At 64.4% G+C, this 17477-nt stretch overlaps 1 protein-coding gene across 1 annotated transcript; it reads right to left on the bottom strand.

Annotated features, from left to right (window-relative positions):
- Window positions 1-46: 46 nt before the first annotated feature.
- TBX21 (T-box transcription factor 21) lies at window positions 47-9591 on the bottom strand. Its single transcript, XM_071577443.1, has 6 exons — window positions 8872-9591; window positions 1951-2105; window positions 1746-1867; window positions 1512-1670; window positions 865-926; window positions 47-776 (listed from the first exon to the last, which is right to left on the bottom strand). The coding sequence occupies exons 1-6, from the start codon at window positions 9291-9293 to the stop codon at window positions 128-130; spliced, it is 1569 nt and encodes a 522-aa protein (XP_071433544.1). The 5' UTR covers window positions 9294-9591; the 3' UTR covers window positions 47-127.
- Between the last annotated feature and the right edge of the window lie 7886 nt (window positions 9592-17477).

Genomic DNA, 17477 nt, shown 5'->3' with positions numbered 1-17477 from the left:
GCACCGGGGGCTGATTGTCTGGCTGCAGGACCCCCTCCCACTCGAGTCTGCCCAGGATATGGGTGTTAAACAGCGGGGGAGGGCACACAGGACCCCTCGCCCCCGGGTTTGCGGTGCCGGGGGAGGCTCAGTTGCCGTAGAAGCCGTAGTAGCCGCCGTCGGTGACCGGGTCCTTGTCGTAGAGGTCCCCGTTGCGGGCCGGGGGGGAGCTCTCGGTGCTGGAGGGGTACGGGGACACCCGCCGCCGTTTGCACTCGTACAGCCCCGAGTCCGACGAGTCCCCCGAGGCGGCGGCGGGGGGCTCGGGGGCCCAGCCCTCCATCTCCTTCCCTTTCTCCTCCCGGGGCTCCCGGTACCAGCCCAGGGCCCCGGCGCTGCCCTTGGGGCCGTACTGCCCGGGGCTCCAGCCCCCCGGCACCCCGAAGCCCCCCGGCCCCTCGGGGTAGTAGGGCAGGGGCGGGTGCGGGGTGGGCGGCAGAGCGAAGGGTTTCACCCCGTAGGGCACCAGTTTGCCCCCGCCGTACCCGCCGTCGTAGCCGCCGTATTCCAGCGCCCCTGCGGCGGGGGGCTGCTGGGGGGAAAAGTACCAGTGGGGCGGGTCTTTGGGGGGCAGCGACAGTGGAGCCCCCCGTTCCCCGCCGAAGAAGCGCCCGGGGGGCAGCGGGTACTGCTCTGGCAGGAAGGGCTGGAAGCGGGGGGCTGGCAGGAGCTGCTGGCAGCCGGGACCCTCGGGCGGGGACGGGGTGAGGCGGTCGCTCTCCGAGGTCGTGTACATCCTGAGGGGCACAGGGTGGGATCGAGAGGTGCCCTCCTGCCAGGCGGGGCAGGGGAGGGACCGGCGGGAGGGAAAGGGGGGGCACTCACGAGTCAAAGTTGTCCCGGAATCCTTTGGCGAAGGGGTTGTGGTCGATCTTCAGCTGGGTGATCTGGGGGGACACGGAGTGGGGGGGTGGCTGCTGACAGCTTGTCCCCTTCCAGGGTGTCCCCACTATCCCTTTTCCCTCGAGCAGCTCCCACTCTGCCAGAATCCCTCCCATTTCCAGTGCGGGGGGTACTGGGTGTGGGCTACTGGGATGCTGAGGAGATGTGGGGGGAGTACTGGGGGGAAGCTGGAATGTTGAAGGGGAAGCTGAGGGGATGCAGAGGATACAGGGAGGGGTTCTGGGATGCTGAAACGATCCAGGGGGAGGCACTGGGATGCTGAAGGGCTGCAGCAGCAGATACTGGGATGCTGAGGGTTTGCACGGGGTGCAGAGATGCTGCAGACAGGAGTGTTGGCAGACAGGGGGTCCTGGGGGATGCCATGGGGGTTTTGGGTGCTGGATGCTGGGGCAGTTACCAGGGGCTGCTCCTGGCACGTTACTGGGGTTACTGGGATGGTACTGGGATGTATCACTGGTTTCTGTGGCCCTGGGAGGATGCTGGGGAGGTTGCTGGAGTTCCTGCGCTGCTGGGGGGGACTTTTTGGTGGGTACCCCCAAGGCAGGGACTGGGAGGGGTCTCGTACTCACGTCGGCGTTCTGGTAGGCTGTGACGGCGATGAACTGGGTCTCGGGGAAGGCGAAGGTGTGGGTGTGCGGGGAGGGGTACCCGCCCTCCCCCTCCCCTTCCTTCACCTCCGTCACGTGCAGCCGCGGCTGGTACTTGTGCAGCGACTGCAGCACGATCATCTGGGGGGGCAGTGGGCCGTCAGGGGGGGACACACGGGGACCCGGCCCAGCCTGGCACGGCGGCAGGACCCTCACCTGTCCGATGTTGTTGGATGCGCCCTTGTTGTTGGTGAGCTTCAGCTTCCCGAAGGAAACCTCCTGCCGCATCCAGTGGGCGCCCGTGTTGGGCGAGTCGGGGTGCAGGTAGAGGCGGTTCCCTGGGCAAAGGAAGGAGCAAGGATGGGGTTAGCCCGTGCCTGGCACCACGAGGAGAATGAGGAAGGGGATGGTGGGGCCGTACCTGGCATGTTGCCCTCGGCTTTTCCGCACTGCACCCACTTGCCACCCTGGTAGCGCCAGTGGTGCTGGTCCACCAGCACCACGTCCACGCAGACACTGTAGTGGGCCACGGGGTTGAGCCCCGACAGGTTGAAGCTGAGGAAGGGGAACATGCGCCTGGAGAGGGGACAGAGACGCAGACACCGTCACCCCCAGGCTCGCCCCTGGCACACAGGGCAGCACATGGGGGGTGATGGGGAAACTGAGGCAGCGCGATGCCCACCCCCCTCCCGCGCCAGGCTGGGTGCCCGTGAGGAGCTGACTGACCCTGGCAGCTGGGGGGCTGCTCTCGGGGCCGATTCCTCCCCCCCGGTATCTTCCTCCCCCTCCCCAAGCACCTTCCGGATCGGAAACCAACACCGCTGCTATTTCGGGCTGGGCGCCAGCCTGCGCCAAGGGCAGGAAGGGGACAGGATGGGACAGCCAGAGGGGACCCTGTGGCCACGGGGATGCAGCTGCCACCCCTAGAGGGGCTGCACCCCGCTGTGCCCCCGGGTGTACCCCCAAAGCCCAGCTCTGCGGTGGGATTTCTCCCTCCCCTCTCTCTGTTCAGTCTCTCATGTCCATCATTGCCCCCAGTCACCCCAGTACCCAACTCAGGGTCATGGTGGGACCTCGAGCCGTGGTGAGGGTTGTGGTTCAGCTCGGCTCTTAGATTTTGGGATTTTGGCAACTTTGGGAATTTTGGTGGCTGGAGCTGGAAACCAGCCCTGCTCCCTCTGCCCGACCTGCCAATTAGTGTCACCCACGTTAATGAGCCATCTCTGGAGCCCCTTTCAAACCGGCATGGGAGACACGGGGACCTTCAGCTCTGCCAGCTGAGCGAGACACACGCGACATGAGAGGGGATTCATCCAGAACCTCTTGGGGCTGGGGGGCTGCCAGGGGCAGAGCGAGGGGCTGGGGGCACACAGAACCGGGCAGGATTGGTTGTGGTCCCCGCAGGAAGCAGAGCTCGGGCAGTGCCACGGCAGCGGGGAAGTGGAATGCAAAGAGTGGTGGAAAGAAAAGTCAGCGGGTGCCGCTGACTCAAAATTGCCCTTGCGAGACAGGGGGGAATAGAAAGAGAAGAAAAAGGAAAAAGAAAGAGAAAGAAGAAGGAAAGAAAAAGAAACAGAAAAAGAGAAAAAAAAGGTAAAAGAAGATTAACATTAAGAAAAAGAAGGTAAAGAGTAAGCAAAATGAACAAAAAAATAAGATTAAGAAAAAGTAGGAAAATAATAAGAAAGAAGAAGGAGGAGGAGGAGAAAAAGGAGAAGAAGATGAAGAGGAATATAAAGAAAAATAAGAATATAAAGAAAAATAAAAATATAAAAAAATAAGAATATAAAGAAAAATAAAAATATAAAGAAAAATAAGAATATAAAGAAAAAATGTTTTTAAAAAGAAAAGATGAAAAAGAAGAGTATAACATATGCAGAAAAAGAGAACGAAAAAGGAATAGAGAAACCCTCACTCCTGGTGAGGAGCTGTACACGTGCTCTCCGTGCGAACGGCGCTCCCGCACATCCCGGGTACCCCGCGCTCCATCCGAGCCCGCACAGACCCCGTCCCCTCACTTGTGTCCCTAAAGCGGCCGCCCCCATCTCTTCTGGAGCGAGCAAGACGCGGCTGTGCCGAGGGAAGGGGGTTCCTGCCACCGATCAAAGGTGCAGCCACATTCTAAACCACCTCGATGCCGCCGCGCTCCGGACGCCGCAGCGCCCAGCCCGGGGCCGGGTGACCGCGGGGCGAGACCCAGCCCGGGTGTTGCACCAGCCCGAGCTGCTGCAAGGAGCGGGGAGGAAAGAACCAGGCTTTTTTTAGATTTTTTTTTCTCTTTGCTCCGCCAGCGCCGTTGGGAGCCCCGAACCTCCGCTGGCAGCGGAGCAGCGAGCGCGGCTCGGCTCTCACACGCTGCGCGGTGAAACCGCACGGCCCGGCTGGGCACGGCAGGGTGGGGGCAAGACCCGAAACAAAGCTCGCCTCGCCTTTATTTTTAAATCCCCCGGCTCTCGAGGTCCCGGGGCTGCTGCTCGGGCAGGACTCGGTTCCCCTGGCTTTGGTCGCTGCGGTTTGGGAGGTGCCCCAACTAAGCACCCATTGAGCACCACAAAACTGGTGGGCACCGCGCGTTTCACCCTCGGCGTTTTTGTTTCTCGGCTCTCGAGGTGCCTCGTGGTTTAGTCTCTGTGTGAACCTCTCGTGTGGTCACAGGGAGGGAACCAGGGGACACGGGGAGCTGGGGACACACCGACACACCCGGGGCGTCAGGAGGACACCTGGTGAGACGCAGCCCTGCGGACACGGGGGTGATGGGGACACAGGGAGCGCATCCAGGATGAACCTGGTGGAAGGAAAATCTGGAGGTCCAGCAGCGCAACCCCCGCAGGGTGTTGTGTCTCTCCTACACCACCCCCCCGGCAGCGCATCGAGGGGCGGCTGCGGCTTCCTGAGCCGCCTCCTCCCCCGACGGCAGCGCGGTGACCGCAGGAGCCACCACGGCCGCGTGGGAGATGGTGCAGCCCCCGCTGCACGGCTGTGTGGCACAGCTGTGTGGCACGGGGACATGGCACGGTGCTGTGGCACGGCACCTGAACGTGGCACGGGGACGTGACACGGTGGTGTGGCAATGCACGACGTGGGGACATGGAGTGGTGGCATGGCAATGCGTGGCATGGTGACACGGAATGGTGGCATGACATAGCTGCTGGACATGGCACGGTGACTTGGCAGAGTGGTATGGCATGGCTGCTGGACATGGCACGGTGACATGGAATGGCTGCTGGAAACAGCATGGTGACAGGCACGGTGGCACAGGAATCCATGGCAATGCATGGCGTGGTGACATGGAGTGGTGGCACGGACATGCATGGCACAGTGACATGGCATAGCAGCATGGCATGGCACGGCTGCACAGTAATGCAGGGCACAGTGACATGGCAGGGTGGCACAGTGACATGGCAGAGGGGCACAGTGACATGGCAGGGTGGCACAGTGACATGGCAGAGTGGCACAGCAATGCTTGGCATGGGGACATGTCATGGCTGCGTGGCAATGCAGGGCACAGTGACATGGCAGGGTGGCACAGTGACATGGCAGAGGGGCACAGTGACATGGCAGAGGGGCACAGTGACATGACAGGGTGGCACAGCAATGCATGGCACAGTGACATGGCATGATGGCACACCAATGCACATCATGGTGACATGGCACAGCTGCATGGCACGGTGTGGTGACATGGTGGCATGGCATGGTGGCATGGAAACACATGTCATGGTGACGTGGCATAGTGGCACAGCAATGGGGACATGGCAATGTGACATGGCACTGTGACATGGCCTGGTGGCAGGGCATGGCACACCTGCACAGGGCTGTGTGGCACAGCTGTGCTGCATGGTGCAGGTGACACAGCACAGCTACATGTTACAGCACAGCATGACATGTGACATATCACGACATGGCTGCACCACTGTGTCCAGCCAGCTGGGCAGCACGTCCCCACAGCTCAGCCTGCATGGGGACGGGCACTGCCAGCCCAGAAAACCACCCCTGAGCCCCCCAAAAAGGCAGCACCAGCCCTTGTGCCCCCCCACATGCACGGCCACCCCCAGCACCCCTCAAACCAGAGCCAGATCTTGTGTCTGCCAAGTGCAAACCCAGCCCTGGCATCTGCACAGCTGTCCCTTGTGTCCCCTTCAAAGGCAATGCCAGCCCCTGTGTCCCCAAAGCCATTCCCAGTGTCCCCTCCAAAGGAAATGCCATCCCTTGTGTCCCCAAATGCAAAGAGAGTCCCTGCACCTGCAAAGGCTGCACTGAGTGCCCCCTAAATGCAAAGACAGCTCATCTGTACTCCCATAAATCAGGGCCAGCCCCTGAGTTCCCACAGAGGGCAAAGCCACTCCCTGTGTACCCCCAAAAGGCAGAGCCAGCCCCGGTTTCACCGCAGAGCCCCACGGCAGGAATTCCCCAGGCCAGTCGCAGTCGGGGTGCTGGCGAGTCCTTGGGGCTTTCCACAGAAATCCTGCCCTGGCTGAGCCCCGAGAGCCGTGGGGTGGAGGCAGGATGGGGACCTTTGTGGGAAACCAGTAGGAATTTATCTTTACTGGGCATGGTTGGGGCTGGGATGGCATGGGATGGGCTGGGATGGCATGGGACGGTGTGTTGGAGCCGGGGCAGAGGGGCAGGAGAGGGCAAAAAAGGTGGCAGCAGGTTAAATCCCAGTGCCTAACCAGGTTAAATCCCAGTGCCTAACCAGGTCCATCCCAGTGCCTAACCAGGTTCATCCCAGTGCCACCATTTCCCACCCAGCCTCAACTTCTCTTCATGGACACACGGGTGGCTGCACCCCAAGGACACCAGCATTGAGGGACCAGCATAGCCTGGTGAGATGAGTCACCTGTGCCAACAGCAGGGCAGGAAAGTGTCCCCTGCCCTGCCCTAGAGCCCGCCAGCCTGGTGGGTCCCCACTCTGGGGCTCACATCCCCCTCGAGCCCCCACTCTGGGGTTTTTCCTGTGTCTCAGCAGTGCTGCAGCCTGGCCTTGCACACCGAGTTTTGCAAAAGCAGCTCAGGGTTGGGGGAAACGGATGTTTTGTGGCTCTTTCTTTGACGTCTCCACGGGCTGGGTTTGCTGTGAGCCCCCCTGGGCACAGAGCAAACCACCCCCCCAGCCCCCAGCCCCTCTGCAGGGCAGTTGTGAGGGATGGAGATGGAAAAAGAGCCCCAAAATTGCCCATTTTCAGGCTGGCAGCTGGTGGCAAACACAGAGTGGGGCAGAGAGGACGGGCACTCGGGGGTCACCCCATTCTCCAGCCCCCCAGCACCAGATCCCGACGCTGCCCCAGCACCCACCACGATGGCTGGGAAAGAGGAGAGGACAGAAGTGGAATTTCAGTGTGTTTCTGTAAGACCTGAACCACGATGACGTACAAGGAAGAACCATTTGGGGTGCCTGCCACCCCTGCCACCCCTGCCACCCCTGCCACCCCTGCCACCCCTGCCACCCCTGCCACCCTGGCACCCCTGCCACCCCTGCCACTCCTGCCACCCCTGCCACCCCTGCCACCCCTGCCACCCCTGCCACCCTGCCACCCCTGCCACCCTGGCACCCCTGCCACCCCTGCCACCTCTGCCACCCCTGCCACCCCTGCCACCCCTGCCACCCCCTCGGCCAGCGCTGGGGACACGTCACCCACTCTGTGCCAGGGCTGGTTCGCTCCGAGCGGCCCCGAGCCCAGCGGGGGGATCAGGCTTGGGAAGGGCCGTGGCAAACCAAGCGGCCCTAACGTGTTTAGACTTCCAACACATTAAGCAGGTTGGTCTCAGCATCGAAGTGACACCATCTGTCTCGGCCGAGGGAGGGAAGGGGCAGCGCTGCCGGCGGCCCCGGCGCTGGGCAGAAAGAGACCCCCTGGGCGGAGGGATGGCAGCGGGAGGTGGGGGGATGGCGCAGCAGGAGGGGTGGAGGGGTCTCTGCCAGCTGCTGAGCACACAGCAGGGGTGTGCTGCACTGTTTTCCCCTTGGCGTGGATTTTTGGAACCCCTCAGGCTGGTGTGGTGGTGGCTGAGCCCTGTGTCTGGCCCTGCCATGCTCCTCTTCCCCTCCTCACCCCAGCACAACCCCACTGAGGCCCCCAAAATGCAGCCCAGGGCCTGGCTGCCCTCACCCACCCCACACTGGTGTGGGGCCAAAGGATGGGCTCGGCATTTTGGGCTTCCCTTGCTCCAAGTCCTGGTGACTCCATTGCCCCTCAGTCCCCTGCAGACCCTCAAACAGGGATGTTGGCAGAGGTGGGGTGAATTTTACCCCCCAGCCCTGGGAACTCACACCCTGTGAACACCCCACAGTGGGGGAAGCACAGAGGGGACAGTGGGTGTCTGGCCACGGCATCACCAAGAGCATTTTCCGCACCGGATGTTGCCAAAATGGTGCCCCTTCCCCGGGCACAAGGGAGGTACCTGCCCTGCCCCACAGAGGAGAGGGGCATTTCCATCTGGAAAGTGAGTAGAGGGGGTGTCACCCACCCACCCCCCCCCCCCCACACACACACACGGTGCTCATCGGGTGGCTGTGGGCTCTCACTACTTGTTGCAACTCTGAGCTCTGGATCCAGCCCGTGGGTTGAGGACAAACAAATGCTGCCTCCAGGCCCCTGGCACTGGCTCCCCCTCTGCCAGCTTCCTGATATGGGGGGGGTCTGGACAACCCCTGTCCCACTCTGGTACAGCTGAGAACACTCCTCAGACCCCCTTTTCCTTTCAACAATTCTCAATTCCATAGAAAACAAGTCCTGGTGGTGTCTGGTCTGGCCCGCCGTCCATCACCACAGCCACCCCCGGCTGTCCACACAGGTGTGCCCACCCTCGCAGCCCCCTGTGCCTGTACCCCTGCCCACACTGGTGTGCCCACCCTCGCAGCCCCCTGTGCCTGTATCCCTGCCCACACTGGTGTGCCCACCCTCGCAGCCCCCTGTGCCTGTACCCCTGTCCACACTGGTGTGCCCACTCTGGCATCTCCCTGTGCCTGTACCCCTGTCCACACTGGTGTGCCCACTCTGGCATCCCCCTGTGCCTGTACCCCTGCCCACACCAGTCCCCCACCACCTCCGGTGTCCACGCAGGTCCCGGTGCCACTGCCAGTCGCCCGCCCTGGTATATCCCAATTCTCCTCGATGCCCCATCAGTTCCCCGCTCCATTTCCCCGCTGATTTCCCGACAATCCCCTGCCCCGGTCCCCGCCGGTCCCGCCGGAGCCCCGCCGGTCCGTCCCGGTAACATCCAGTCCCCTCCAGTTCCTCCCAGTGCCCCGCCTGTCCCACCTCCCGGTGCCTCCCGGTCCCCGCCGATCCCTCGCCCCGGTCCACCCCCGTTTTCCCCGTTCTCTCCCGGTGTTCCCGCTCACCTGCCCTGCTTGGTGATGATCATCTCGGTCTGGTGCTTGTGGAACTTGGCCCAGAGCGGGTAGTTGTTGAGCATCACCTGCACCTTCCCCGCCGCGCGGTACCCGGGCAGGGCACAGAGCGGGGGGCACAACGGGCTCCCCCCGCCGCCGAAACCGCCCTCGGCGCCCCCGTAACCCTCCACAGGGGCTGCGGGAGGCGGCGGCGCCCGGTACGGCGGGCACGGCCCCAGGAACCGGCCGCCGAAGCTGCCGGGAGCGCCGTAGGGGAGCGGGGGGGCTCCCGGTTCTGCTCCCCCTCCATCACCGTAGTAAGAGGCGGCGGCGTCCCGGGGGCCCGGCGGCTCCTTGGCGAAGGTGGCGGCGGCGCTGAGCATGGGGGCGGCGGGGCGGGGGGCTCCGGTGCCCGGCTCCAGCGCGCCCATGGACGGGCGGGGGGCACCGGCCCCGCTCAGCCGCTCATGGGGGTCCCCGGGACGCGGGACCGGGTCCTGTCAGCGCTGCCCGCCTCGCTGGGCTCCCGCCGCCCCCTCCATGCCCGGTGGTCCCGGGGGGGCGGCGACCCGCGGCGGACCGGGATCGGCCAAGGGAGAGGCGGGCAAAAAAAACAAACTCCGCAAAAAACACACCAAAACACCCGAAAAGCCCCCAAAAAGTGCCGTCGGGGGGATTGGCGCTGCTGCTCCCGGTGCCCTCACACGCTCCACCTGCCCATCCCCGTGGCCCCCGTGCCTCTTATCCAAAGAAGCGACTCCGCGCCGGGAGCTCCGCCCTCCGCCCACCGGGGCGGGCCGGGGGCGGGGAGGGGACCACGCGGGGAGCGCGGGACGGGGTGGAGGAGACGCTGGGGAGACATCGGGCACGGGGGGAGCGGGGAGGTGGGAGGGGATGGGGGGACGCGGGAGGAGCAGGGACTGCGGGACCCTGGGACGCTGTCAGGGGTGGGGACACAGGAGGGGACAGGGACACTGCGGGGACGCGGAGATGGAGGATGGACTGATCCACTCGTGTTTTGGGGCTCTGAGGGGACACAGGGATAGGATATTTCAGGTCCGCACACACAGTCTGATGTCACCAGTCACTGGAGGGGTGACACACCTGGGGACCGAGGCTTAAGGCTCAGCCTCTTCTTGTTCCCCTTCTGCTGGGTTTGGGGCAGTCTGAGTTCCCTGGGGAGCTCGGACAAGCCGTGCTCACCCCCGTGCCCATTCCCATGCCCAGCCCGAGGCCAGGCCTTCCTGGCACCTGCCCTTGACCCTGCTGCACCCAGGGAAGTCCCCGTGTCCCCTGGAGCCATCACCGAGGCATTTGGCTCTGGAGTGGCCGCTTCCCTTGGCAGATGCCCAGCTCAGCTCCCGTCAATACTTTCCATTCCCAGTGTGGCAGAGCTGCAGGAGGGTGGGGGATGGCTGGGTGCCACCCGGTGCCCGTCGATCCCACACTGCATGGAAGGATGGGTGGCACTGCCACCAGCCCATGTGTCCCCCCTGCTGTGGGAAGGCCCCTCCGGGCTCCTTCCCAACATCTGTGGGACCCCTCTGGAGCTGGGATCAGGAAGGGGAGAAAGTGGGATAGGTGGGTCTCTACCAAACCCTTGGGATCTGGGGTCACAGGTGATGCTGCTGCCCAGAGGCAGTGGGAGCAGATGGGGACAGGGATAGGGATGGGAACAGGAATGGGGATAGGGACAGGAATGGGGATGGGGATGAGGATAGGAACGGGGAGATCTCTGCTTCCCCCAGGGAGTGGTCCAGCTGTGGGGCAAGAGGAAATGGGGAGTTAAGGATGCACTGGGCGACCATGGGGGGTGGATGAACGGATGGACAGGAGGACAGAACCCCTGTCCCCACAGCGAGTCAGGCTGGGCAGGCACGGGGGGCTCGGGGGTCTTGCAGGGGGTTGTGTATTGGCCCAGCAGACACAGCTTTGCAGCCATTCGGGCCGGCTTTTCACCTGTGCCATTGTCCAGAGGGGTCCTGGGCTTCAATCTCTATGCAAAGCCCCCCCTGCTGACCCCTCCCACCCCCTCCCCACACCTTTCCGGCTCCCTGCCAGCTCCTGCCGGCCCCTAATCCACTGGGAGTCAGTGGGAGGTGGAGGGTTCAGCAGTGGGGACAACATCCCCCCATGCAGCTGTCCCCATCCTCCCCAGAGCACCCCCAGACTGCCAGGGCACTGCCACCCCCATCCCCAGGACACCCCCATTCCCAGGACACCCCCAGACTGCCAGGGCACTGCCACCCCCATCCCCAGGACACACCCAGACTGCCAGGGCACTGTCACCCCCATCCCCAGGGCACTGCCACCCCCATCCCCAGGGCACTGCCACCTCCATCCCCAGGGCACCCCCAGACTGCCAGGGTGCTGCCACCCCCTCCCTGTCCATCCTGTAGGAATCACCCGCCGAGTTCCCAAGCAAGAAAAAGAAGGAAAACAAGGAAATTTCCAGAAAATTTTTCACAGAGGAGAAATAAAGGCTGGAGGGGGGATATGGGTGGTGGGGGGAGCAGCTCATTAGGGGAGCTGGGGGGGAGCAAGTGCTGCAGCTCATGTGCTGCCTGACGTCACGACGTGCTAATTCATTCCTGTTATACCATCGCCGGGGAGGATAAACTCACAGGGACACCCCCCCGCTGTGGGATCAGCCAGCACAGCCACCCAGACGGGTGCCAGGCTCACCAGTGTCCCCACTGCCCCCACAGCTGGGGACCTGTCACCGCCACCCCACGTCCCTCTCGCCCTGCCAGTCCCAGGATGGTGCCAACAGCAAGGCCTGGTGGGGTGGGGGAAGGAGTGTGGCTCTGTCCCCAGGATGTCACGCCCTTGAGTGTCCCCCTGCCATGGTAAAGTGACACCAGGGACACTGGGAGACACGGCAGGACTCCTGGGGAGACGGTTGGCACAAGTGTCCCTGCACAGGGAGGACTCGCTCAGGGCCAGGAGGGACAGGAGGTCTGGGCGCCGTGTCCTGACCGTCACCTTGAACAGCCTCCAACAACCCTGTTGGCTGTGGACAGGGATGCTCCAGGACATCCCAGACACCTCTGGGACAGGGTGTCCCTTGGGATGGGACAGTCTCTGCACCAAGAGGCCTGAACTCACCTCTCCACCACAAGGGAGCACCAGGATTTGGGGGTCCAACCCTCCCTACAGCAGCAAAGCCGGTGGGGCATCCTCACCCACAGGGGCTTTCCTGGAGGGCAGGAGGGAGCGCTGGGACCTCCTCAGGGCCAAATCCCCCCATTCGAGCCCCGTGCCACCCTTTCCCCTCTGCAGAGGGCTGATGCAAGGTGACACTTGGCACATCCAAGTGTCCCTGAGCAAGTGGGGCTGTTGGTGGCCAAGGGCAGCACGGTGTGCCCACCGTGCCCAGTCCCTCCCGGCCACCACCAGGGTCTGGTTTCCGGCACTCACCAAACTCTGTCGCCCGCAGAGGGGATGGGAGGAAGTGCGTCTGCTGCAGGATATGCCCCGGGGCTGGGGAAACACTTGTCACCTCGCAGGTTCTGCCCCCTCGGTCACATCCCTCCCAAACCCACTGCATCTCTGCAGCGCCCATCCCCGGCGGAATTCCCAAGCTCCCGATCATCCCTGAGACATTTTCCCGTGCCTCAGTTTCTCCTCCTGCAGCTGCAAGATTGAATATCCCCATCCCTGGGGTCTCCAGCGGCGGCACAGGATGGGGTCAGAGCCTTTGTTGCAGGGATTATCCCGGACATCCTCTTGCTCCCTGTCACCTCTGATACATCACTATCCTGCATCTCACTGCCCCTGGACATCATCCTGCTGATTCCAGGACCAAATTCCCAGCAGAGGCACCGGGCAGGAGACGGCCCCGGAGGGTGCAGGGTTAGGCAGGTACTGACGCTGCTGGAGAAGGATGAGGCAGGAATTTGGCTTCTGGGGACCGAGGGGAAACTTGGGGGTAATTTTCTTAGTAAATGGCATTGTTCCTGTTTTCATTCTTAAAATGAACATGAGGGCACCGGGCACCCACGGGGGCTAAATTTGGGCTCAAGGAAAACCAAAAATACTCCCCCCACCCCGGAGGAATTTGCATCTCGCTGCTGCTCGAAGGCAGCGCGGGGCTGAGCTGGTTCAGAGAGGCATGAATGCAAACCACAGGGCTCCCGGGCCGGGCCGGCCACCTGCCACCCACCCGGGGGACCCCCTGCCCGGGGCCGCATCCGCCACCCACCTGCAGCCACCCCCGGTGGGAAGGGAAGGAGACACATCCCCGGTCCCGCCTTGCTCGTACCCCGGAGTGGAGCGATGCTGGTGAGCCCCCGGTAGCCCATCCAGGCTCCCACGGTGCAAAAGCCCCTTCCTGTCCCACAGCCCAGGGCACCACAAGCACCTTGTCCCCCCCAAAACTGTGGCCAGGTCCCCTGTCACCAGCAGTGACATCTGAGTCAGGGCGGGCGGGGGAAACCGAGTCATGAGGAGCAGGCAGAGCCAGTGGTCGGTTTGGGGAGCTCAGCCCCCACCATGGAGGGTCCCAACCCCCGTCCCCCCAAGCCACAGCTCCTCACCCTGCGCCCCAGCGCTGTCACCCTCCTCCTTCCTGCCCCAAACCGCCCGGCGCTCTCAGGCGGCTGCCACGCTCCACCCTGGGCAGCCCCGCTCTGGGGGAGCCCCACGGGGGGAAGGAGGGGAGAAGGGGAGGTCACGGCGATCCCTTTTCCTGAGAACCCTCAAAACCCTCTCCCCAGCTGGTGGGATGAATCCTGAGCAGCGCTGGGAGGATGCTCAGCACCTCCAAACCACTGGACCCTGCGGGAACAGTGGCACCCAGGGGTGTTAAGGGTAGGCACCCCTTCCCCAGCGCTGCCAGGGCCAGGCCTGGGCCAGCCAGGGGTGACAAATCGGTGGCAGCTCCGGGGGGGTCAGGGACCGGCGGGGGGGGCCGAGCAGACGGCTCCTTAATCTCGGGGAAGGAAGCGGCTCTGGTTACGGAGCTGCCCTCGGTGTAAAAGGAGAGCGACAGGAAGAAATGTCATTAACATCGTTCCAGCCGCTGCCATCCAAAACCCTCCTGGTGCGGAGTCCCGCACCGCCAGCACCCGTGCCCCCCGTGCCCCTGTGCCCCCCGTGCCCCTGTGCCCCCTGTGCCCCCTGTGCTCCCTGTGCCCCCTGTGCCTCCTGTGCCTCCTGTGCTCCCTGTGCTCCCTGTGCTCCCTGTGCTCCCTGTGCCCCCTGTGCTCCCTGTGCCCACTGTGTCCCCTGCACCACTGCCACTGTCACTGCTGCCACCATCCCCACGGGGGCCCTGGCATTGGGTGGCATGGTAGTTCCCTCCAGGAGATGCCACCAAAGTCCCCTCCCTGGGGTGCTCCCACTCCAAGCCCCAGCACCCGGAGCGCCGGCACTCAGAGGTGGCAGGTCACTGGTCCCGCCTGTCCCCCGGAGACTGATCTGCGGTTTGGCTCCAGTGCCTCCTCCTCTTCCTCACCCTGGCCATGGGAGCCTGTGGGGGGGGGGGGGTGGCAGCGTCCCACCGTGTCCCTGTCTTGTGTCACCGTGTCCCAGGTGCCACCATGCCTGGGGCAGAAACGCCAGGGAGGATCAATGGCTGTGTGGGTGTGTGAGTGGGCTGGGGGTGTGCGTGGGTGTGCAAGAGGGCTGGGTGTGTGTGTGAGTGTGCAAGAGGGGTGTGTGTGTGTGTGGGTGTGCAAGAGGGCTGGGTGTGTGTGTGGGTGTGCAAGAGGGCTGAGTGTGTATGTGAGTGTGCAAGAGGGCTGGGTGTGTGGGTGGGTGTGCAAGAGGGCTGAGTGTGTGTGTGAGTGTGCAAGAGGGCTGGGTGTGTGTGTGTGTGTGTGAGTGTGCAAGAGGGCTGGGTGTGTGGGTGGGTGTGCAAGGAAGCCTCTGTGTGCTTGAGAGGGCACGAGTGTGTGAGGGGACACGGGTGTGATGGGAGTCACGGGGGCGAGAGGGGACATGGGTGGCAGAGGGGACACGGGTGTGCAGGGGGACTGGGAGGTCAGAGGGCACCAGTGTGTGCACGGGTGTGCAATGGGGTGTGAGAGGGAGCTGGTGTGTGCACGGGCACCGCTGTGAGTGTGTCAGGCCGCCAGCGAGGCCGCAGCTGCGTCCGTGCCCGTGTGCGCTCACCGGGCCCGCCGTGCGCACGGGGGTCCGCGGGATCCCCCCCTTCCAGCACCCGCCGGGCCGGGGGGACTCCGTTTCACCCCCCGCCGCCGTGCCCGGCCCCTCGCCCCGCTCCAGTACGAGGAGATTTGCTTCATCGGGAGCCGCATCCTCGGCGAAGAGCCGCGGCTCCCTGGGGAGCGCCGGGGGGCTGCAGCCCCTGTCCGGCCGGCTTAGCGTGACGGGGGCGCGGGGGGCTCGGGGCCGGCGCCCCCGGCCCTTCCTCTTCGTCAGCGGGAGGCGAAGGCCGGGGAGTGATGTGCGCTGCCCGGGCGGGGGGACGGCGGGCGAGACACGGACTACAGCTTCTGACAACACGCGGCCCCCGCGGGCACACGCGTGTGCGGGATCGCCCGCCCCGCTGCCAGCGCCCTCCCGAGAGCCCCTCCCCGGCCAGGGAGGGGGCCCGCGGGCTCGGTGACACGGGTGACGCGGGGACAAGGGGGCCCGGACCCCTATGGGACGGGGATGAGGATCCTCCTGTCCAGCGGAGAGATGGAGAGGTTGATCCTGCCCCACAGGGGCAAATCTTTCCCCACTGGGATCGATCCTGCCCCACAAGGGCAATTCTCCTTTTTAGGTCCCGTCCTGACCCACAGCATCCCATCCAGGTCTGGAAGGTCCTGCCACGCAGGATCCTTTTCTGTCCCACAAAGTCCAATCCTGCAGGGTCTGATCCTGCCCTATGGAGTCTATTCCTGCTTTCCAGTCCCCCATTCTGCCCTGTAGGAATCGGCTCTGCCCTAAAGGCTCTAATCCTGCTCCACAGGTTCCCATCCTTGCTGTAGGGTCCTGTCCTGCCAGATGGGATCTCATCCTGACTCTGTGGGTTCCGTCCTGCCCCATGGGGTCCCATCCCACTCTGCAAGGCCTCATCCTGCTGCTTGGGGACTGATCATCCCTCATAGGATCCTCTTCTGTTCCAAGTGGTCCCGTCCCATCCTCCAGGGTCCCATCCCACTCTGTGGGGTCCCATCCTGCTCTGTGAGCACTGATCATCCCCAGTAGAATCCAATCCTATCCCATGGATTCCTATCCTGTCCGATGCAGTCCGGCAGCACCCGACGTGTCTCTGGAGGGTCTTATCCTGCCCTGGGGGGCGGCGCGGGCTGGGGGAGGCAGCTGGAGGCAGGACAGCGGCAGGGACGGACACTCACCGCGTGCCAAGCGGCAGAGCCGGGAGTTAAAAATACCCGTGGGGGCCCTGCCGACGGAAGTGGAGGTGTCGGCACCGGCTGCTGGGGCCGGGGGGGGCCCGTACTCGGGTGTCCCGGCCCCCGCCGGGGACCCTCGGACCCAGCGCCGGGCCCCCACCGAGGTGGGCGGCAGCACCGGCCGCTGGGTCCCGGCACCCCAAAAACACGGGGCAGGAGGAGCATCCCCGTCACCCAGCCCGGTGTGGGGGCACCCCCAGCCCGGCGTGCGCCCCCCGCCACCGCCGCGGCACAAACGAGGGGCCTTCGGGAAATGCAAAGTGACAAATGACGCCCCGCGCGCGTTAATTGATGTGACGCGGGGCTGACACCGCGGTCGCACCCGGGGCCGGAGCGCGGGAACAGGGAGGAAAGGAAAAAAAATTCCAATCAAATGTTAAAAATAGGTCACGGGGAAGGAGACGGAGCCGGTTCCATTTCAGCCGCGGGTTAAAAGGAGCCGCCCGTGGGTCCAGCGGCACCGTGTGAGCCCGAGCGGCAGCGGCGGGGGCTGAAAATGAGGGAGAGCTGCGATGGAGATGATGGGGATGGGATATGCCATCCACACCACGCGCCTCTGCCGGGCCGGTGGGACCCCAGCCCCAAACCTCACCTGCCTGAGGCTCCACTGACCACACAGGGCCAGATTTATCCCCCAAACGCCGCTGCCCCAGCCCTGAGCCGCCCCACAGGGGCTGGAAGGCTTCGGGACACCCCCAGTTTGGCTGTGGGATGCAGCGGGGAGGGCCGGGCTGTGGCCCCGGGAGGGGGACGCGGTGCTGGGGGGGCCTCGCCCAGCGGTCCCGGCGGGTCACGGCGAGTTCAGGCCGTCGATGTCCCGCGGGCACCCGCTGGGTGCTGGATTTCGGGCCAGCGGCCAGAGCGGGGCCACCCGCGGGTCGTGTCCGTCAGTGCCACACGTGTCGCCGTGGCCGAGGTGACCCGCAGCGAGAGCTGAGGAGCGGCTCCCCGGGGACACATGTGGCCCTCACCGCGCTGTCCCCGAGAGCCACACAGGGACCTGGGGACACATTTACTGTCCCTCCCACCGCTGCACCCGCAGCATGACGGAGCATCACCCCCTGCATCCCACCCTGGTGGCAACTGGGGGCAGGGGGTGCCAGGGCACGGGGGGATTTGGGGAGGGGGGTGTTGCCTTCAACTAGACCCCTCCTTTGGATGCTCGATCCGGGTGACCCCGAGTTTAACCCCACTTACGGCGCCGGCAGACGCTGCCCCCGACGCAGATGGGTTGTGACAGCCGAGAAG

Source organism: Pithys albifrons, chromosome 25 (assembly GCF_047495875.1).
Source record: "Pithys albifrons albifrons isolate INPA30051 chromosome 25, PitAlb_v1, whole genome shotgun sequence".
Classification (NCBI taxonomy): Eukaryota; Metazoa; Chordata; class Aves; order Passeriformes; family Thamnophilidae; genus Pithys; species Pithys albifrons.
This window is presented reverse-complemented; position numbering and strand designations above follow the sequence as displayed.